At 43.7% G+C, this 23,913-nt stretch overlaps 2 protein-coding genes across 8 annotated transcripts in view; one reads left to right on the forward strand and one right to left on the reverse strand.

Moving 5' to 3' along the window:
* Nucleotides 1-905: 905 nt before the first annotated feature.
* On the forward strand, nt 906-18,261 carry LOC135245833 (MOB kinase activator 2). The gene is made up of 5 exons (XM_064319153.1): nt 906-1,418; nt 14,997-15,148; nt 15,877-15,973; nt 16,205-16,329; nt 16,761-18,261. Exons 1-5 carry the CDS (start codon nt 1,318-1,320, stop codon nt 17,003-17,005), a joined length of 720 nt encoding a protein of 239 aa, XP_064175223.1. The 5' UTR covers nt 906-1,317; the 3' UTR covers nt 17,006-18,261.
* LOC135245831 (myotubularin-related protein 5-like) overlaps nt 18,193-23,913 on the reverse strand; it is a 51,063-nt gene continuing 45,342 nt past the window's right edge. For all 7 annotated transcript variants that reach the window (XM_064319146.1, XM_064319144.1, XM_064319142.1 and 4 more), the window contains 5 exons: nt 23,590-23,697; nt 22,982-23,193; nt 22,434-22,521; nt 21,963-22,094; nt 18,193-21,855 (listed from right to left, as the gene is read on the reverse strand). In XM_064319146.1, coding sequence (XP_064175216.1) covers nt 21,757-21,855; nt 21,963-22,094; nt 22,434-22,521; nt 22,982-23,193; nt 23,590-23,697 — 639 coding nt within the window. In that variant the 3' untranslated portion in view covers nt 18,193-21,756. The remainder of the gene's footprint in view (nt 21,856-21,962; nt 22,095-22,433; nt 22,522-22,981; nt 23,194-23,589; nt 23,698-23,913) is intronic.

Below are 23,913 nucleotides of genomic sequence, written 5' to 3' on the forward strand. Positions count from 1 at the left end.
CGCTTTTTCAGATGGACCTCTGTTCTCCTCGCTATAAACAGGAACGTGTACCTGTCAACCTAAAGTAAACACACTCACGGGAGGGGCGGGGCCTGTGTAAATGTGAACACTGGGAGTTTTTTTGTTTACCGGGACAGTCACCTGATCCGCCCGCGCTGTGACTGACAATGAGGTCCCACAGCGCTGACCGCAAATTAAACATCTCCGCCGACGTGTACGCAGCCCAAGGACGGGGAAGTGAAAACTGGTTTTATTCGCCGGTTGCGCTGCGAGCCCAGAGAACACGAATAGTGCTCCAGATCCCTGCAGGACACGGTGGGCAAACCCAGCTTCCCCTTTTGTTACTTCCCTACCCCCCCCCCCCCTCCCCCAGCCCCCTTCCCCCCTCCCTAAGCGTGCAGTTGCCACTGGCCTCTGGGTATAAGGCCATTGTCTGACCGAGCGTTCGCCGGGGGAACTAGGCGCAGTGGTAACTTCCCACTGCAGGCTCCGGGCACAGTTTGAAACACAAGCCCCCGTGCACCATTGTGTGGAAGAAATCGAACCAGAGCAGGAAAAAAAAAGAATAAATAGATTTTTTTAAAATGTAAAAATCCACTGACCTATCATTTACAACAAACTGCTAAGCTGCTTTCTGACTGATTAACGAAGAGCCCACCTTTACAATTATGGCTTCAGTTAAGACTGACATAGAAAGCATCAGCCACTCTGCCCCCTCCCCTTCACCCCCTCTTCTAGAGAGCTAGAGGTCCCTATCTCTCAGAACAATGACTCACTCTTCCCTGGCATCTGCACCTGGTCTCTGGACGTGTGTAATGGGGAGGGGCTTAGAGCGGGGGGGGGGTGGTCCCTGAGCAAATCATTTCATTTATTTTTTTTTTCTTCTCTCTTTGAGCCTACCAGTCTAACCTGCCCTTCAGCTCCTGTCCTTAGTGCAGTGACAGCAAAGGAAAAGGCTCCCACCCCCCCACACTAAACTCCACTCTACTCCACTCCTCCCCACCCTCCTCCTTATGCTCGGAAACAAACGAGCTGGAGAGAGAACAGAACAACAGGTACACACACACACACACACGCACGCGCGCAGCTTAGGAAGAGGAGAGTACGACAGGAGCTCACTTTGTCTTCGTGCTCCGTGGGAAGGACTCCTGGACTCTTGGAATCTTGGGGAGCCGTTTACGTCGGGAAGGAAGGAGGGAAGGAGGGGAGGGAGGGGGGGGAGACCCGCCTCTTGATACCGCTTGCAAGCTCTCCGTTCCCCCCGCTCATGGGGACAGCAGACGTCCGGTTGGGCGCGCTCCGGTTCTCCTCCTGACCATGGGGGGCTGCCAAAGCTACGTCAGCACCAGCGGCAGTGCCAGAGAGGGGGACGTCTCCGCGACAACGCAGGAGTTCTCTGAAATCGCAGAGCGCAAACTGTGAGTAAACAGCCCGCTGTCTCTCTCCACCTCAGCTGCGCTGCAGTTTGTTTTTGCTCTTGGGTCGCTTTTTCTAAAACCCGGCCGAGGCACTCTTTTCTGTAGACGTGCGGTTGATGTGGGCTGGCTGTTGCGCTTGACTGTAACCTTTAGAAACAAGAGACCGTGTTTGAACCCAAAACATGTTTGGCAATGGCAAACCAGAATGCTAATGCGTACGAGCCGTGATGCTGAGGACCTGCGTAGTACACCTGCACGCAGAAGTGCTTGGTTCAATTCTGCGGTTATCTGGATGTGCAGATTTAGTTTCTGCAGCCGTCCAGCTAACCCAAAACATTCCCACCGTGTTTCTGCCATGAAGTGGCAGCGTTATAACACTGGCAAAACATTCTAGCAACATTGTGAGAACGTTTTCCGTTGGCAGGTACTCCTCTTATCGGAGGAGCAGCGTCAGTCTTAGTGAATAAAGTACGTTAAGCAGGATAGATCACAGACCCAACGCCCCCAATCCAGGGGGAAAAATCGACGTAAACTAAGAATAATGTAAGTGGAAGTATCTTGGAATAATTCTAGTAATTGTTACAGCACAGGGCTTGAGTCTGTGTCAGCGTATGGGTCATTTCAGAACAGAATTATCTGATAAAGTGACGCTCCTTTCTTTTTATCTACACCCAGAGGTAGTACATAACTAACTTGGGAGTTTAAAAAAATAAAAAAAAGATTATCCCCATTTGAAAGTTTTTTCTTTGTTCTTAATCCACGCGGGGATGCGACGGCAGTGCATGTGGCAGTCAGATTAAAGTGCTCCTGATAAGGAGCGGCTCAACTGTGCGGAACTGAAGGGCCCTTTTTTTGTGATCACATCAGTTTATCACACACATTCCTACATGGTGAGCTGTGTGTTGATGGTAAACCCAGGAGATAAGAAGGGGGGGGGTCAGCAGAATTTAGTGAATAGCTTATGGGTGTGTATCTGTTTATGGATGGTATCTGGCATGCATGTGTCCAGCCTACACTAAATCCCTGTAAAGAAAAAAAATGATAAAATACACATTGATGTTGTTTTCCCGCCAGTTCCAGTTGTTGTGACAAGCCGTTGTTAATGTTAATGTCAGCAAATTGAAGCGTTGAGGCGTGGAAGCTTCAGTGGATGCGTACTAGTGTTTATATGCAAGCACGTCCCTTTTGTTTTGTTCACATTGGTGTTTATGTAGAAGCGCACCTGTTGGTCTGATTTGTATAGCCGTCAGCGTGTGTGGAGGTGAGGGGAGGTGGGGGGTTGGCGGCAGTGGGGTGGAGGTGGGGGGGGGGGATCTGTGGCTGAGGCAGAGAGGACAATAGTGGTGTCGTGTGCCAAAGACACCACTGCCTCTAGGCAACCCCCCCCCCGTGCTTTCCCCATGGAGGTTACCTCACAGGTGGAGGTGAGCCTCTGTGCGAACAACCTACAGTGTCGTTACCCAGACCTATGCGTTCAGGTGACAAACATTTGGCTGAAAAGTGAAAGTCTTCTAGCTGACACAGGACACAGGCAGGCTGCGTCCGGGTAAAAACCTGACCTATGTAGGAGCCTAAATCAGGGGCCTCTTGCGTTTACCATGGAAAGAGTTCTGCACTGTATGTGCACTGCCTGGTTTGCATGAATGCAAATTTGCGTTACCCTTTGCGTGTGTGTGTGTGTGTGTGTGTGTGCTGACCGTAAAACTAGACGCTTTTAAACAGATTAAGAGCACCTACAGTGGAGTGAGAGAACTGCACCACGTTTAGTACAGATGGGCAGGTGGGACATAATCCCCAGGGAGGACATCCCAGGCTCTGTTGTGTAAACATGCTTTGACTTTGCGTCCGTGTGGGCACATCTATCTTGTTTTTGTTTTTCCAATCAGCACACCTCCGTCTGAAACCCCTGGCGCAAACGTGGATACATTTCTTGTGCAAATAAAATGTATTGTTGCTCGTGGAAAAAAAAAAGATAACCACACCGAATAAGCAGCGATGGTAAAATATTACATGGAGAGACAGCACAGTAGCAAGCAATGTCAATTAATCAAATTTTACTTGACATATCGCTTGTAATAACGGCAATTCAATTGAGCAATCCACAGATCAAATTCAGATCAGTGAATACACTGAAATGAATGAGAAATGTCCAAATGAAAGACCTACAAGTTACATGCAACACAATATATGAATGATTTGCACTTCAGGGAAAAAAAGCCCTCTCGTGTTTCTGTGGGAAAGTGTCAAATCACATCATAAACACCAAAGCACAGGACAGCCCGTCCAGCAATTACAGCAGGATCACACACATTAACCTCAGTATTAGAATAAAACTATAAACGGTGCAAAATCATTTAATACTCAGGTTTTAAATAAGCAAACGTGGAAATGGCCAAGGACAAACTTTGAAGTACAGCCACCAGAGTAGGGTCTCTAACCTTTCACCTCTTGAAAATCCTGTTTAAACCAGCACACCCTATTAGCATACAACAGCTACAAACCCAAAGCAAAGTTTAACTCAGCATCTGTTGGTGTTTGGTGTGGTCTTTGTTAAATTTGGCAAAACCTTACTTCATGAAAGCAATAAAGAGAGACAGTACATTTACCTTTGTCATTGCCAGACAATGTTGTCTTTGCTCCATTTGATGTTTAGTTGACAGACATTTACAGATAATTTCTGGTGGAAAGATCAAGATTGGTGATAGGTGTTTCAGAAAAGCATGAAAAATCCAACAGGTGACACACTGCTTTCTGGTAATAATTATGCATTTTCACACAAGATTAGCGAGTCATTTATAATCACATGGAAGAACTTAACAGCTGTCAAAGTAGAAGCAGAGTTGCTGAAGCATCTACAATTTGCAATGTTCTAAAAAGACTTGTTTGGTTTTGTCATGAGATTATACTACAAACCAAACCTGTAAAACATTTCAGCCACTATAATACAAGTAATTGCTTACAATAAAAACTGAAATAAAGTGTGGGGATCTTACCTGAAATAATTCTGTGATCCTGGTGATCCAGGAGTTTTTCATTCCTGCAGTAAAATCAACTGAAAAATGAAAGCTTCATTTTTTGTCAAACTAGTAGGGGGGGCATAAACAATGTGGAAACTCCGCTCACCACCTAATAAAATTACATTTACATACTTACCCTTCAAATGTGCACTACTGCTCCTGGCTTTATCCTCAGATGAGGTCCTTTCAGCAGTCGTTGGTCTGGTGATATCACACACACTTTCTGAAGGATGCACAGACTGGGTTGATCAGACCCAGGATGAACTGTATGGCTGATCCAATGCCCGGCCACTGTTTCCGACTGGCTTTTTGAAGAATGTGAATCCAACCTCAACCCATTTTGAATCTGAAGTCATCCATTCAACAATACTTGTTGGCTCGTTTCGGCTTTGTTCTTGCCCACCACCACCCCCCCTCATCGGAGGACATCTTTGTTATTACATATCTGGTCTGAGCCAAGTAGTTAATCCACTGTTACACACTCTTCAGCTAAGGCCAGTGTGATGCTCTCTTCCTCCTGTTCAGCTGTGTTGCACATGATCTTCTACTTTGTTTTTCTTGCCCACCACCACCCCCCCTCTTTGGAGGACAACTTTGTTATCAATGGCCTGGCCTGATCCAGGTAGCTGATCCACTCCTCTGCACTCTTCAGTCAAATATGATCTGATGCTCTTGCTCCAGGACTCCTCAGTTTCCTCTGCATCCATTGTCCTCAGAATCCCTTTATCCTACATCCACTGGTAAGCACCTAGATGCTCTGCTCTTCGCCATGCACTCATCCTTAAGTGATTGACACTTCAGTAGGTTCATTTCATGGGCTTCCTCCAACCTCTCTTCCTATGGCGCCACCACCTCCAGCACAGTTGTATTGCTTGTGCTTCTTCACCAACTCCATAGTCCTCATCTAAGGGCTTTGCAAAGGATCTTCCAGGGGAATAAGGCCTAGTGTTGTCTTCTTTTCATCAGCTGAAAATCACTGTGAGCCACAATGTGAACCTTGATCGATGCTCACCTCACTTAGTTCTTGCAGTCTCAGTCCTCACTCAGAAAGGCATCTGCCATTTTGTTCCCCTTCCGTAAAGGCCAATTCTGCTGAAGCTTTTGGAATCTTCAGAGGTTAGCTGCTAATGTTTCTGTCCACTGGTTCCACTGCTGATACTGGGAGTTTGTACGCCGGAATGGGTTTAGGAGTTTGGTGAGGAGTGCATGCTGATAGCACTAGACCTTGGGTTACAGGGACACCACCCTTCTCCACCCTTTGCACCCAGCCATGTGTGCGATGTGTTGTCCTCTTCGCACTCACCATGTCACAGAGTGAGCAGCCAGACCACTTCCCCAAGCTTCTGACTAGCTTCTCTGTTCATGCTGGAATCAGTTCTCCTTCCACTTCAAACCAAGTGGCTGTCATCCGCCTTGTCCTTGCCTCTGTTCAGTACCAGCCTCCTTGAATCGCTGGGTCTGAAGCTCACTCTTGCTTAGGCAGTGGATCTGTCCAGGTCTTCAAACACCCATCTCTCCTCTTTCACTGACTATGTAGTGATGGTCATGCTCTCCGTGAACGTTCACGTCAGTGGTTGCCACACGTTGGATCTTGTCTTGTGCCCTCTGCTTGGTCTTTCAGCAGAGTCCACGAGGATGTAAACAGCAGCTATGATGAACACTGTGCACCCCATAACCATGCCACTCCCAGCCTCTGGTTGTACAGTCGTACACTATAACCCTCAATCTGAACTATTCTAAATTACTATTTTTTATTTTATTTATTGCCCCTATTTTTAAAATAATAATAAAAAATATTTTTTTCTAAAATACATTTTTATTATGGTTTGGGTTTTATCAAGGTTATATTATCTCTACTAATTATTTATATTAGATTTTTATTTTTTATTTTTATTTTATTTTTATTAGTTATTTTTATTTTATTTTTATTAGTTATTTTTAAAAATGATTTCAGGGTGAGGGTAACAGTGTGTGACTATACTACCAAAAGTGGAGGCTGGGCAGTAACAGGGTGCACAGTGTTCATCATAGCTGCTGTTTACATCCTTGTGGACTCTGCTGAAAGACCAAGCAGAGGGCACAAGACAAGATCCAACGTGTGGCAACCACTGACATGAACGTTCACGGAGAGCAGGACCATCACTACATAGTCAGTGAAAGAGGAGAGATGGGTGTCTGAAGACCTGGACAGATCCACTGCCTAAGCAAGATTGAGCTTCAGACTCAGCGATTCAAGGAGGCTGGTACTGAACAGAGGCAAGGACAAGGCGGATGACAGTCACTTGGTTTGAAGTGGAAGGAGAGCTGATTCCAGCATGAACAGAGAAGCTAGTCAGAAGCCTGGGGAAGTGGTCTGGCTGCTCACTCTGTGACACAATGACTGTGAAAAGGACAAGACAATCACTCAGATGACTAGATGCAGAAAGTGGAGAAAGGTGGTATACCTGAGACCCAAGGCCTAGTGCTGTCAGCACATACCCTTCTCCAAGCTCCTTTAGCCCCTTCCGATGTACAAAGTCCTTCCAGTCTGAATGCGAGACACAGGGCCGGGAGGAAGCGGAGGCTATGGTCCAGGAGAGGTTAGCAGCAGCCATGATCTGTCCATCCAAGAGTCACTGCGAGTCCCTAACAGTGCTGGTGTCCTGTTATATTCTCCACCAATTGCAGTGCCACTTCCTTTGTTTTAACCTTAATTTTACTGCTGATTCACCGGTGCTGTCCTTACAGTTCTGTAGAATGATGATCTAAATTTGATTAGCTAGAGGGGGGGGGGGTGATTGGCGGGAAGGGGGGGGGGGGTGATGGGAGGGGGGGAAGAGTTGACTGGAGCCCATCCCAGCATGAATTGAGCTAGAGGTGCACCTATCCATCTCAGGGCACACACACTACGGACATGACCAAACCCTGAACCTTTACTGAGTCAGTAAAAGCCAGTCAGACCACTCAAAAATCATACTTTACTACAGACAATCATCTATCACCAAGATAACCGCCGAGCCCTTCTAAACTCTAAGCTAAAATCTGCATGCATTTACAAACTACTCTGCCAGTAACATTTTTCCCCACACCTTCTCTCTTAAAACCACGTACCAGCACAACAAAAAAGCAACCAAGTCCTTCACTCAAAAAACCAAGTTCCTATATTCTTTCAATGAAAGAATCAGGCATCATCACTGTAGCATCACATTTTTCCATCATTGCAGCAGCATCAAAAACCAGCAGCAAAAACCAGCTTTGAAATAAAATAAGCATGCCCGTACCTTTGACGTCTTCTGGCAACCTACAACCCACCACCAACATCACCAACCGTGCAGCAGCAGCAGCAGCATTGCTTCTAGCTTTTCACCTAAACTAGTCTCTCTCAGATGCCACTAACTCTCAAATCAGCACCAGAGCTTTCAGCAACACACAGCTAATATCTCTACACATATAATTAATTCACAACAGCATCATAATATCATTATATCACAGCATAATCAGTCCAGATAAACAATGGAAATCAAAATAATCTACACATTTTGCCCTAATTTAAAATATAAACTTCACTCATCCACTAACAGCAACAGCCACCAATTACAGAAATCATTGCACAATATGAATACACACAACATCAACACACTACACGCTACAGTGTTATAACAAGATCACCATATCATCAAACAAGCAAATGCAATTCTCTGACACCACCATATATGGAACAAATCAAATCACTCTTCTAAAATGTACTTGCATCATTTGTAGCAATCTCTTGACAGCACAGGAGCTAAAACAGCAGCTACAACCCAGCAGCAAACCAGCAGAAAATTAAAATTACATCAAAGTCACCCCAAAAAAATCTCCATTTCACATTTTGCCAAAATACAGGTAGCCTCCTTCTCTTTAGACACAAGCAGCAACTCTCAGCAAGTAGCTCTTCCTCAGAGTAACAGAAACACAATCAAACACTACAGAGCCTAATTAAAAATATAATCTTCACTGCTCAAAAGCAATTCTCACCTAGTGTAGCATCAGCAACAATCTCCAAAAAGCCAAAAGAAAAAAACACAGCATTTCAGCACAGCGGCATTCCACCAGTGAAGGTACATAACCAGCTCCTTACCTTTGATGTCTTCTGGCAGACGCACCTACAACCCACCACCAACAAACCCACCACCAACACCACCAACCGTGCAGCAGCAGCAGCAGCATTGCTTCTAGCTTCTCATCTAAACTACTCTCTATCTCAGATGCCACTAACTCTCAAAATCAGCACCAGAGCTTTCAGCAACACACAACTAATATCTCTACACCTGTAATTAATTCACAACATCATCATAATATTATTATATCACAGCATAATCAGTCCAGAAAAACAATGACAGCACCAAAATATAAATCAAAATTAATCTACACATTTTGCCCTAATTTAAAATATAAACTCCACTCATCCACTATTAGCAACAGCCACCAATTACAGAAATCACTGCACAATATGAATCTACACAAAGCATCAACACACTGAAAGTGAATTACTACAGTGTTATAACTAGATCACCATATCATCAAACAAGCAAAAACAATTGTCTATGACACAACTATGGAACAAATCAAATCACTCTTCTAAAATGTACTAGCATCATTTGTAGCAATCTCTTGACAGCACAGGGGCTAAAACAGCAGCTAAAACCAGCAGCAAACCAGCAGAAAATTAAAATTACATCAAAATCACACCAAAAAAATCACTTCAGCACAGCGGCATTCCACCAGTGAAGGTACATAACCAGCTCCTTACCTTTGATGTCTTCTGGCAGACGCACCTACAACCCACCACCAACAAACCCACCACCAACACCACCAACCGTGCAGCAGCAGCAGCAGCATTGCTTCTAGCTTCTCATCTAAACTACTCTCTATCTCAGATGCCACTAACTCTCAAAATCAGCACCAGAGCTTTCAGCAACACACAACTAATATCTCTACACCTGTAATTAATTCACAACATCATCATAATATTATTATATCACAGCATAATCAGTCCAGAAAAACAATGACAGCACCAAAATGTAAATCAAAATTAATCTACACATTTTGCCCTAATTTAAAATATAAACTCCACTCATCCACTATTAGCAACAGCCACCAATTACAGAAATCACTGCACAATATGAATCTACACACAGCATCAACACACTGAAAGTGAATTACTACAGTGTTATAACTAGATCACCATATCATCAAACAAGCAAAAACAATTATCTATGACACAACTATGCAACAAATCAAATCACTTTTCTAAAATGTACTAGCATCATTTGTAGCAATCTCTTGACAGCACAGGAGCTAAAACAGCAGCTAAACCAGCAGCAAACCAGCAGAAAATTAAAATTACATCAAAATCACACCAAAAAAATCACTTCAGCACAGCGGCATTCCACCAGTGAAGGTACATAACCAGCTCCTTACCTTTGATGTCTTCTGGCAGACGCACCTACAACCCACCACCAACAAACCCACCACCAACACCACCAACCGTGTAGCAGCAGCAGCAGCGTTGCTTCTAGCTTCTCACCTAAACTACTCTCTATCTCAGATGCTACTAACTCTCAAGTCAGTACAAGGGCTTCGGCGACAACACAGCTAAAATCTATACACCTACAATGAATTCACAACATCACAATATCATTAGATCGCTACATAATCAGTCCAGAGAATACAAAGACAGCACCAATGTTCAGTCAGCAGCAATCTCTTCTGAACAGCACAGCAGCAACACAGCTACAAACCAGAAGAAAATGAGATCAAAATCACCACAAAAATTCCTCACAGGAATCAAACACCGGAGATCCAAACTCCAAAAAATATAATCTCGTCAACAAGAGCATAAGAAACAATCTCCACACAGCCAAAACAAAAAGCAGAAGTCTTGAGCACAGCGGCATCCAACCAGTGAAAAGTACATAACCATGGTCTTACTTGGTGTCGATTGATTGATGCATCTAGTTGTCTAGGTTGATTGCAGAGCTGGGGAAAGAAATAATTTTTTAGAAACTCATAAACATCTACATGCAGAGAACAGCATAGCCTTTCCTATAAAGTGATTAATTAAATGTAAAACCCCTGGTTAATGTGAGGCTTCCTGTAAATGTAAAACAAGCTGATGGTAAATGGAAAAAAAAACCTACTGCAGTAAATATAGAATTTGTAATGAATAAATAAAAATTTTTAAAAAGCTGGTGAAGGCACAACTATTTAAGCCAAAGTTTTATCTTTATTATTTCATTATTTCAGTTGACTTAGGAACATGGGGGATCACATCCCCCATGTTCGACTCCTTCAGTTTAAAAAATTGACTAAATCAGTGCGAATTTAAAGACTATCTTAGAGGATCTGTACTGATCCAAATGAATAGAGTACATACACAATATATGTATACTACTATCCTGGTTAAAGGTTTTTGACAAAAAAAAGTAATATAAAAAGTTAAGTGACATGGTAGGCCAGTTTTGCAATGTACAGGAGAGTACTTTTGTTTATAAAAAAGAAGAAGCTTTTATTAAAGGGTATTCTTATACATTTTGTTTTCACCTTGTAGTAATTACAGCACTTTTTATACGTAGTACCCCATTTCAGTGTTTTAGACAAATTAACATAATGTCAAATAAGAGTCATGTTTTGTATTTGGTTGCATATCCTTTGCATGTCATGACTTCCTGATGTCTGTGACCTATCTACATCAGAGTCTGGATATGTTATTGCCAGGTTGCCCTACAAGCGATACAAAAACCCATTGCATTTGAATGGATCTCTATGGGAATTGGGAATTGCCAATTCATACTGGAATAAAAAATAGATAATGTATTCATTGATAGTTAACCAATTATGTTGATCCTATGTTTTTCTATGTATAAAAATCATGTTACTCATAGATTAGTTGTTGTATTTAACTACTAACTCATGAAAAATTAATTTCATGCTTAATGTATTTGGTTGCATATCCTATGCATGCCATGACTTCCTGATGTCTGTGACCTATGAACATCATCATTCTGGATATCTTTTTGTCAGGTTGCCCTACAAGCGATACAAAAACTCTGCAATTGAATGGATCTCTTTGGGAATTGGGGGGTGGGACTAGATTCAGCTATAAATTATGCTGATACAATATGGAACACATTTGTTGGCTAAATGGCTTTAAGTCATCAAGGGTCCAAGGTATCAAATGAGCCTCAAACCACCGTGCTGCTGCCAGATATGCAATAGATACTACAAGCATTGTTTCTCCTGATTAATTTTCCTGTTGAACACAATGGAAAAAATATTCAGGAGAAACGATGCTTGTAGTATTTAACATAATTGGTTAACTATCAACGAATACTTCACACAGAACCATAATGCTACTGTGCAGTTTTACTGCTGCCAAGAAAACCCATTTAAAATGTTCACCAAAAAAAACTGTACTTAAAGTACTAAACTGTATTTTTGCCACTTCATTTGAACATAATTCACTGTTAACTGCATGCCTATGGGTTGGAATATACAATTATATTACTGTATATTCTATAAGCTGAATATGTGTTGCTTCCTATGGAAATTTTTGCATTATAAATGAAACACTTGGTTACTGCTTATAATAACCAGTAATATGCTAATAAATATGAAGACCCTGAACAAGCACTTACATTCAATGTGTTCAGCCACAAGACAAATATGCATATTTGTAATATTTAAATCATTTTAAATAATTTGAAATTAAATAAATAAAAATATTTGGAAATATTTAATTTTGATATAAAATAAATAATTTCTAATTAGAGCTAGAGGATTTACAAGGCATGGCTATTCCCTTCACATTTAGTTGTGATTGGCAGCCCACTAAACAGACATACTGATTGGTTAAAATGTAATTCACCAAAATAGTTTTTTAAAAAGCAATTGGATCTTGAAAAGATCAATGTCAAATCCTCTTCTCGTATGAGGCACACATACTTTGTAGCTTTCAGAGTAAAACAAATGTTAAAATCTCAGCTGAATAAGATGTAATAATCATAATTTCTATATTCTTTGTTTTTTTATAGATTAAAATATTGCTTTTTCATTAATGAAACAATTTTATATGTTCTCATATACACTGTAACGTAACTGTAACTTTTGTGTAATTTGCTCACAAAATATTGCCAGCAATACTTGATAATATCCCTGTGGTGCAATAAATGCATTGCACAGATAATGTAAATAAACAAAGTGTCAAAATTTAATAAATAAATGTATTTATTTATTTATTTATTTATTAGAAAACATACCTTCTTTTGTGAATGTGTGTGCATTCTCGATGGGGCTTCTTCAGCATCCTCGTGAAGCATCCCTCTGAGAGTTAAAAGTTAACATTAGACGGTAAATTGGCTTTGTAGAACATTTATTAATCAAACAATATATTTATCAATCGATAATAATTTATAAAACTCGTATTTACAGGCTGAAATATGCAGCAAAGTGTAATTTCCAGATTGAAACGTTATCCGAGAAATACGTCTCCACAATACCGCTAAGAATTAATTACAAAATCAAGCTGATATGGGTTCGTGGAATGTGTGTGAGTGTTTGGTGCAAAGCACTCAGGTATACAGTAACGCAGACGGCTAGATGCCGGTCGTTTCATAATGCGCGTGCCGGCAAAATTTAAACCTTTAGACCGTTTTTAAAAAAAATTTCCACACGCAAGCTGAATAAATATGATATATACTTCAAATATATAGAGGTTTTACTTCAAATATATAAAGGTTTCCTTTCACAAATACAACAAATAAATCGTTTTTCAACTATAATATTACAATTTTACGGGGGAATTTTTCCGAATTGCGTTTGGCTTTACGTTTTGCTAGCTCTCATTAAATAGCCGGTATTTTGTACCTGTAGCCAGAATTCTGCATAAACTCGACGGAAAAATAAGGTACAGATAACTATACAGTCAAAAATTATACAGTAGTTCAAATATATGCACAATAATACATCATTTATCAACTGCTATAAGCATACGCAGTGATATTACCAAATTGTGCTTGAGATAACGTTTTGCAAACCCACATTAAATAGCCAACCATTTAGCACCTGCAGCGGAAAAAAAATACCTTTATACTTTAAAAAATACATATAGGCTATTCGGTACATATAACTATACGGTCAAACGTTACACAGCTGTTTAAGAAAAATACATTTTCTCTGGGGGAAAAAACTAGAAAAACTGTACCTGTTTTAAATGAGGAACGCCGAATTCGAATTCTCTGCCGAAGCCGGTCTTGAAAATTTCGTTCTTTCAATGAACATATTTTTATTAATTTCACGAAGTAATTCGACAACCTGCGGGAAGATAAAGTATTAACTGAGGAAAATACAACCGAAGAAGTTACTAGAATACAAAAGTAGCTTACATAAACCGAACAGTTTTTAAACATACCTGGACAGACGAGTCGCCAGCTGGCTTGCAGAACAAGGATGCTCTTGTATGCGCGTGAAACTATGTGCCTCGCGCCACAAAAGTGCTTTGAAGCTGCATTATTATAGTTCGGGGATGTTCTTCTTATACAGAAGTTAAACTTTTACATTTGAAATATCCGAGCATCCCACAAATAAAGTACAATTTCGGGAGACAACGCTCCACTGACCTGGGTATGCGCGTAAATGTGAAAAATGAGGAATTTAACCAAGAACAGCTATTTTAATTGCGTATTGTATGGACCACCTTGGTTAATGAAATACGTAGCCAATCAGATGAAGTACATATTCACTTTGCACGTTTTCATGGTTGTTCACGTTTTCATATCAATCTCAAATTATGCCTTTTATCGGTCACAAGGATTCCATCCTTTTCTGAACCGCCATCACCTGTTATAACACAGTATATAACACTTCAGCGACTCTACAAATTTCAAAATAATTTCTCCGAGAGTTTGAAGCTGGCAAAAGCACGTAATTGTTACAGCAATACAGCTTATTCACCAGATAGCCAGCATATAACCAAGTCTGCATGCATCTCATTCATATTCAACGGAGCTTAAACTTTAAGACCATAAAGCAAAATACTTAAAATGCCAAAACCGAGGGAGATAAATTTCTGGCAGCTGTCCATGAATAGTCAAACACATTTGGTCAGAACACACATAATCCCGAGGCTGTGTGATGTCATGTTTTGAGAATGATGTTGTCGTACAGGCAGGTCACTGTACACAAGAGGGCTCTTGGACCAAACTGACCTAAACTGTGCCAGGGAAATGAGCAATGTTATTCCCCATACTGTTACTTCCACGTGTTTCTGTTCACTACTTGAAATATTGCTTTTTTAAAATTAAACTCTTAATGGGAGTCCTATGCGGTTGTATGGGGGGCATAACAGCACAGATACATACTAGGATCTTATTACATTGTAATTACATGCTATTTTAAACCGTAAGAATGAACATTGTGCATTGTGGACAGATTAATGTAAAAGGGACACCAATGAGTCAGATGACACACTGTGTATCCAGTAGGTTGGCAATGTATTTAAAAAAACTGGGTTGTTTGCTTTGTGTGCGTTTCCCATCTGCAGAAAGAACAACAACACGCAGGCAGCTCCCTCCCTGGAGGAGAGGCCGTACCTGACGCAGGGCTACGCGTCCGAGCGCATCGCCGGGGTCGACGTCCGGACCCTGACCGTCCTGCCCGCCGGCCTGGACAGGGCCGAGTGGGTGGCCTGCCACAGTGAGTGTGCCGCCCGCTCAGCGGGAAAGCGCGGACATCGGTCGCAACGGACCAGGTCCCCCATATCGTATACAACGCCAGGTCCCTCATATCGTACACAACGCCAGGTCCCTCATATCGTACACAACGCCAGGTCCCTCATATCGTACACAACGCCAGGTCCCTCGTATCGTACACAATGCCAGGTCCCCCTGTATCGTATACAACGCCAGGTTCCCCTGTATCGTACACAAAGCCTGGTCCCTCATATCGTACACAATGCCAGGTCCCCCTGTATCATATACACCGTCAAGTCCCCCGTATCGTATCTTCGAGTCAATCTGTCCTGTCCGTCTGATTTCATAAGTCCAGACTTATTATGATGCAATAATGTGTTGAGGGGGCGAATCCACAAGCTTTACACAGCGAGCTGTAACCCTGTCTGTTTTCAGTAATTAAACAGTGCTGGCCATTGATTCACAGCGTATGTTTTCTGATGGGCACCTTAAGTGATTCTATGTAGAAAAGTATGAATAGTGTTTGTTTGGACGTTCTCATGAACGCATGAAACATTCAATAAATACGACACCTTAAAGGGATGTACTGTAAAATATTACACAATGTAGCGATGTCAAATTTTATTAAATTATTAATATGATTCGTTCCCCACCCTCCACCATCTCTCTGTAAGAGTTTAACCTGGATGCGTGAACTCAGGGAAACTCACTTGTCTGTGTCATTTCTTTCAGCGGTCGCTTTCTTCAAGCACATCAACCTGCTCTCCAGCGCCCTGTCAGACTTCTGCACCACGGGGACCTGTCCCACCATTATGGGCCCCGGAAACACGTGAGAATAACTACTCTACCCCCTAAAACTCACCCCCCCCCCACCTCAAAATCTGCACTCATTAATGCAGGATGACCAGACAGGAAGTGACACACTCATTAATTGTCTGTTACTTATGCCCCCTCAACCACACACAAACACATATGTGTGAAAAAGCTGATCGTGTATTGCGATACAACTTTTGGAGATGCTAATTTCCTGGTTGAAATTTCCCTGTTGAAATTTCTGTAGGGCGTACTACTGGACAGATGAACAGGGAAAGAAGGTCAAGTGCTCAGGCCCACTTTACACAGACTACACCATGTCCTACATCCAGGAGCTGCTGTCTGATGAGGATGTGTTCCCTACTAAAGCAGGTGGGTAGTCAGGGCTCTGGGGCGTGGACTTAAAAATGTGAGATGTGATAAAACCAATGTGAGGCTAACTGACATAGAGCTACCCCTTTCCTCCTAGAAATGAACAAAACAGTATTATTGGCTTTGTTCATTTCCCCATCCAGGCATCTCCTGAGCAGATAATATATCAGTTTACATACTTCCATCTAAAATAATTGATGTAGTTAGCTAACAGCTTCGACTTCCAGATTCAGACTTGTGCTCAAACTTCTGCCAAGCCTTGTACCAAAGTACTATAACCGTATATATCACAGCATATAAGTCAGTAGTTCTGTAGACGAAAACAGAACAATTATTTCACATTTAAGTCACTACCAAGAAGTTATAATATTATTATTATTATTATTATTATTATTATTATTATTATTATTAATAATAATCTTCATCACCAGGCACCCCCTTCCCAAACGGATTTGTGTTCCTGGTGCAGAGGATCTTCCTGTACCTGTTCCACGCACTGGCACACCTGTACTGGGCCCACTTCCGGGACGTGGTGCACGTGGAGATGCACCCGCACCTCAACACCATCTTCGCCCACTTCGTGACCTTCAGCAAGGAGTTCCAGCTGCTGGAGCCCACAGACATCTCCCCCCTGGAGGACCTCATCTCCGTCCTCGTCCAGCACCACGGTTGCTAAGGACAACACAGACTCTGCCTTCGGCACCCCCTGGGCAGGGGAGGGGGGCAGAGGGGGGGACAGGTGGGGATGCTACCCGTCGGACAGTCCACACCTCCCTGACTGATTATGGACGGACTGCTGAAATGAAGTTTTGACATTTTCTTCAGCGATAACAAAGACATGCTCAGGGGAGTCTTCACACTGTTCTCTCGAGCAGCGATTTTCAAACTTGGTCCTGGGGGACCCCCCTGCAGGCTGGTCTTCGTTCCAACCGCAATTGGAATCCAAGAGTTTTAACAAGCCGTTTGTTTTTATTAATTATACTTTCCATGTTCTGATGCATTATTTAATCTCTTAAGCCGCAGCAGGTCAGAAAGAGCTGTGCATGCCATGACGAAGTCCCATATTCACACAGTGGTACATTTCACTACATAAAGAGAGGTTGAACATGTTTTAACTGGTCAAATTAAAGACTGAGGTGAATCAATAGGCTCCTAAATAGTTACACACGGCCACTAAAAACCACTGATTTGGTAGATAATGAAGAATTCAAAGACAAAGTAAATGACAACAGGTCAAACCGACATTGTATTACAGTATCTTAACACAAAGCAGCTTTGGCTCGTTTTGATTAGCAAAGCAATTAGGAGCCTATTGAATGAACTGGGCTTCCCAGTAAGAGCAAAACTGGTCTTCTTTTCTGCTTGTAGACACTGAACTCTGTTATCTCTGCTTGCTGTAATCGCAGCAGCGTTGTTGCATCACTGACAGACAGATCTCCATATCCTCAACCACCAGCTGGTGCCTTAACAAGGTAGAACTGATCCAGTCTCCTACCTCCTTTTATTAAAAATTAAGCTACTAACTATATATCATGCTTTTTTTTAAATGTTGCACATTTCTTTGTAAAAATGCATTTAATATTGTGCAAAATCTGAACATTTCAAATGTGTAGGGGTTTGGCTGTGCAATGAAGTCCGTCATATTTCACTCAAGGGCGTTTTGGTTTATCATGTGCATTTTTTCAAAGTATTCCTACTCAGCAATTTCCTACTGTGCTCTGGGTGCCCATCATTGATGTGTCACTGCTTATACAACATGCACACACATGTGCGTGTGTGTGCACACACGTGCTTAAGAATATAAGAATGTACAGACCCACCCCTGCAGACAATACAGTAAAAAATTTAAACTCGGACAACTCAGAACATTCATTGTTTAATCCTAAAAAATAAAATAAAAAATAAAATAAATTTACATGATTGACAACACAATCTGGCTCAGGTGTTTTCTGAAGGAAAGAAAGAAACATTTTTTAAAAAAGATTTGTTCAGCTACCGAATGTGTTTGTCCAATCGTGCAAGCGCGAGACCCTGGGGCAGGAGACACAGGAGCAGGACTCTGTGAGCTGAGAGAGAGCAAGCGTTCATCAGCAGGTTCCATAGAACACAATGCATCACAGAACACAGAACACAGAACACACTCTCACAGAACACAGTGCATCACAGAATGCTGCATCACAGAACACACTGTGTCATAGCGTCACAGAACACAATGTGTCACAGCATCACAGAACACAGAACACACTGTATCACAGAATGCTGCATCACAGAAGTTAAATCATCTGCCAAAACATCCCCCCGTATGTCCTTTCACTGTCTGAACATATGCAGGACTGCTGTGTCAGAAAAAGAGAATGTGGAACAGAACAGAAACAGAGGTTGACAGTAACTTTTTGAACAAGTAGCAGTGTTAACACAGAAGTTAACAATGGCACATTGTTCTCCTACTTCAAAAATAAGAATGCCTAAAGGAGCAAACTTGCTTTAATAACCTTCTTACACATGAAACAAAGTTAAATAAATTACTATCGCATGTTACATAAACATTTTGAACTGTATGGTATATACAAGTGATGGTTATTCAAACAAGCATCTATATTTCAAATTTAAAAGTTCCACAATGCATTAGGACACCGTTACTCAACTCCAGGTCCTGTGGGCCACCCTGTCTGCAGGTATTTGCTCCAACCACCTGATTTCACAAATTACTTTACCCCCTTGGTTCAGGAAGTGAGGTCATGAGTGAAATCAGGTGGTGTAGTGTATGGCTGAAGCAAATCCCTCCAGAATCTGCGGCCCACAGGACCTGGAGTTGAGTATCGCTGCACCAGGTTGACCATGTTTGTAAAATACAGTGGTTATGTATAGAGGTTGCATGTGTGCGTAAAAATGTCATCTTTGCATCTGGGGTCAAATAGATAACATGCCACATTTTCCAGCCGTTTCTCTTTTTGGAGAAAGAGGGAAAGCGAAGTGCTGCGTTCTCCCTCGATGGTCATCCTCAGATATTTACAACAAAAAAAAAAAATTCTGGGGGGCGTCTTCTTGCAGCAATGTTCAGCAAAGTGTAGCTGTGGAGATCTGTGCTCCCTCCCATCAGTCACACTCGAAGGAAACACTCAAACGCATTATTTTAAGAGCAGCTATGCCCAAACTACTGCTAACTCTGCTGGAAACTTTCTGTTTTATTTTCAAGGGGTTCTTTGTCTCTAATAGAAGTAAGTTGGTGTCACGTAAAAAAAAAAAAAAATACAAGTCATTGGGAACTGCAAATGTGATACTGACTGTGTGGTGAAGGAGTAGTCTAAACCAAATTCTTGACGCCATTTTGCTTAAGTAAACGAGACACTCCTCACCACACCCACACACACACACCCATACACACGCACACGTCTGTACATGGAGGGAGAATAAACAAACTTGTAAAATGTGGTTATGAGGCAAATAAAGTCTCTTCACAAGCCTACCGTGGCCCTGACACCACGACCGCCCACTTCTGCGCCCTGACAATATATCCTCTCTTAAAAAAAGAGAGAGAGAAAAAAGAAACCGCAAAAAGTTTTAAACTATATACAAGTAATACATAAATGTAACAGCTTCTATGTAAAACTCTGTTTACTGGTGTAGAACCACAGTGGCAAGAAAGGCAGGACTAACTGAGGCCTGCGTTACCGCGGCAACTACACGACCATTACCACAACATTACATAACCTTCATTAGCCTTGTCTCAGTTTGGAGTCTAAGGTTTACCAAAGCAGGGTGCTGCTGCTACTTCATAGAAAAACTTCAGTTCCCTCCCCAAGGGTTCCTCGTATTACTCTCTGCAAGACACACGTTCTCTGGCCTTTTCTGAAACAAAGGGGCGGGTCACTACTTAAACTGAGACACAAAAAAATATTTTAAAATGATGTATCACTGGCAGCAGCCATCTTGAGATCTGCCCGGGTTATTTTGCTGTCTAAGTACGATTACAGATTACCGGTTATAAACTGAAATTTGTTCTTCCACCAGGGCTGTCACATGGTCCCTCAAGACGAGAGGTCTCCCCAACACCCTTATTGGTCGGGAGCTCAACCCGACAATCGAGCGTTTCAACCTCAGTGCGGTGAACCAATCAGCGCTCAGTTAAGAAACAGACCACTGACATGTTTCCTCCTCTCGTTAAGACAAACGGTGCTATTGAGAGCACACTGCTCTCCCTTGCTATTGGACCGTAAGGAGTTTGACAGGCGGGACACTGTGACGCCACAGGCCACGCCCCCAGGCCAGCCTGTTGCACACTCACTGCCGCTATGCAGTCATCCTGGGCCCCTTCTGTCTTTCTCCTTAACCTTTTTTATTGTGCATAATTTACTTGCAAAACCTATCCCCCCCTTTCCTTCCGCGTCCCTTCATTTTTAAGCGTTCCACAGTGGTTTCTTTCTTCCTTAAATATAATAAAGAACCAAACTTGATAGCTGCTTTGTAAACAATTGAATTCATATCGCGCGCTCACTTCACCTGTGTTCATTAGGCACATCATTTCGAACTGGCACTGACCTGAATGCTACTGCAGACGAGGAGGGCGAATTATTTTCACAGTGTAAATGAAACAACGGATATTTCCCACTGTAACTGGAACGATGAAACGCAGCAACAAAAACAACAAAAAGCAGAACTGAAACAAAAAAAAAAAAAACAGGCTCACTTTGAATCCTTACTTTCTACGCATTTACCTGGCCATTCCAGCACTGCTGAGGGAAGCCAGATGAGAACGAACGGGTTGCATGTGTGACCAACTGCCACTGTGTCTGCGATGTGAATGAACCGTGACACAGCAGTGCCTATGCCTCCTCTAATTTTAATAAGAGAGCAGATTTTGGATTTCTGAATGTCCTCCAGATTAAAGTGGAAGAGAGCTAGAGTAGGTAAGGTCCAATCAAAGACACACCCCAGGATAGCGCTGTTGCGGTAAGCGGGGGGAATCTGAGAAGGACAACACCAACCCCCAACGCTCTAATGGATGTAGTTTGGAGTGTTCATGGGAATCGTAGTTCTTGAGAAATTGAGCGTTTTTTCAGGTTGCCTGTTGGCGAAATGCCAGTTGCTGCCAGGACCCTCGATCCAAAAACGATGAAGCGCCCTTGCTTTTATCCCATTTCGAGAGGATCCAGGTGAGGCGTGGCAGCTTTAGCTTCACGACAGCTGTGGCGTTACAACGATACAACAACAGCGATTGGCCTCGAGAAGAACACTGGAAACACGGTGGTATGACATCATCAGCTGCACGTCACCAACACAGGCCAGGCCTGCCCACGTTCTTCCCGCCCTTCAGCCCCGGGACTCTGTGATTGGCCAGCCAAGTGGTCCACGAGTGCCCCTGTGGCGAGACCCCCTCCCTGCCCCCCGCAGCTCTCCCACAATGCACCTGCATCTTGAGGGGGGTACCTAGGCATCAGACAGGCAACTCTGAATACTATCCATCCACAGCTGAGCATTCTGGCTGTCCTGAGCGCAGAAGTTATACACCCTCCTGGTGAGCTTCAGCTGCAGGTGGGGAACAGAACACAGACTATAAGGCCACTGGCACAGCAAAAAAAAACACAGAGATAATGCGATAAATGAACTCGGGCCTGCGGAATCAGAGCACTCACGTCGAAGAAGGCTTTCTCGTCCATGTGTTTTGGCGCCCCCATGGTCGGGGTTCCAGGGGTGACGGCCTCCACCTCTGCCAGGTCAATCACACCCTTACATTCCCTGTCCTGCCGAGCCTCATAGTATCTCAGCTGCAGAGGGAGGAGAGAGAGAGAGAGAGAGAGAGAAAAGGACAGGAGAAAGTGACAAGGGAGTGAAATACAACAGCCTGAGACAACTCCAGGAATGCAATGACATAACTAGGATTAGTACTGACTAGCAACTTGCTGACTACAGTTCCCTACCAACTGCAGAATGCCATACTTCTGTTCAGCTACCTGTGACTCCAACTGACTGTCAAAAAAGGCATGCATCATCATCACTTGCACCATCATCATCATTGACTTCATCACACAACATCACCTTCACCAACTTCCTCATAATAATCCATATAATGTTCATCATCATCATCATCATGTGCATGACAGTACCTGGTGCTTTGTCTTGTCCAGCACAAACCAGCGTGGTTTCCACGGTTTCAGGAGGGCGCCCCTCTTGTACAGTATTCCCTCGAAGGACCTGGGGAGAGGACGGAGAGGACAGGCCAATGAGGCGACCCGCTGGGGGAGAGGTGGGGAGAACAGGCCAATGAGGCGACCCGCTGGGGGAGAGGTGGGGAGAACAGGCCAATGAGGCGACCCGCTGGGGGAGAGGTGGGGAGAACAGGCCAATGAGGCGACCCGCTGGGGGAGATGACGGAGAGGACAGGCCAATGAGGCGACCCGCTGGGGGAGAGGACGGAGAGGACAGGCCAATGAGGCGACCCGCTGGGGGAGAGGACGGAGAGGACAGGCCAATGAGGCGACCCGCTGGGGGAGAGGTGGGGAGAACAGGCCAATGAGGCGACCCGCTGGGGGAGAGGTGGGGAGAACGGGGCCGGGGGACGCGGGACAGGTCCCGGGTCGGCCAGTGGTGCCAGGTCGAGCGGGGGTCCCAGATCGCGGGGGGCGGGGGTCCCAGTTCGGGTGGGGGTACCCACCTGTTCTCGCTCTCGGTGCTGTGGAACTGGCTGTACAGGGTGCTGGTGCTGGGCTGTCCCGCCAGGCCGCCCGCAGGGGTGGAGGGGGGGCGGTGCTCCGCACTCAGGGACAGGTTGATGGTGGAGCCCATGCCGCTCTCCTGCAGGTACACACCCTGCAAGCGCCGCTGGTGGCTCAGGTTCGAGGAGATCAGAGAGCTGGAGACGGAGTGCTGGGGGAGGAGGGAGGAGGAGAGGAGTCACCCTTCAATCAGTCTGTATTTCATCCCCTTCTCTTCACCCAATTATTTATCAGATCTGACCCCCCCCCCCCCGTTACCTCACCCGATCCCACCCCACTACATCTATGTGGCTGCATTCTCAGACCTGACCACGAGACGGCAGGAAATCTCCTCACAGTCGACTCGGGGAAGGGCTGGTGTTAGTGCAGGCTTCTCGTTGCAGCAATTAAATGCTGTTAATTTGACTAATTAAAATCTCGACGGAAAACCATGATCAGCTGCTGATCAGTTTATTTTAGCACTGGGCTGAAACAACAGCCTGTACCAAGAACAGCTCTTCTCAGATGAGATTGTGGACTCTGCAGTAGTTCCCAGGGGATGGCTCACCCTGTTCTCCAGCTTGGCCTCTAGTCGATGCGTGGCCTTGATCTTGTCCCAGGTGTCCTTCCACTTCTCAGGCATGTGGCCAAGCTCCGCCTCCAGATCCTGGAGCTCCTAATGGAGAGATGGCCAGACGTGTGTGTGAATGCACACACGCGCATGCACGCACGCACGCACACACACACACGCACACACACACGCATCTACATGGACAATGAGCCAATGAGGGGAATTTAGATTTAGAAATGTATATTTAGGAATTAATTTACATTTTCAATGTGTATCATGTGACAGTACGGAATGAAACTTGATGCGCCAGTACTGAAGGGA

Source organism: Anguilla rostrata, chromosome 19 (assembly GCF_018555375.3).
Source record: "Anguilla rostrata isolate EN2019 chromosome 19, ASM1855537v3, whole genome shotgun sequence".
Taxonomy (NCBI): domain Eukaryota; kingdom Metazoa; phylum Chordata; class Actinopteri; order Anguilliformes; family Anguillidae; genus Anguilla; species Anguilla rostrata.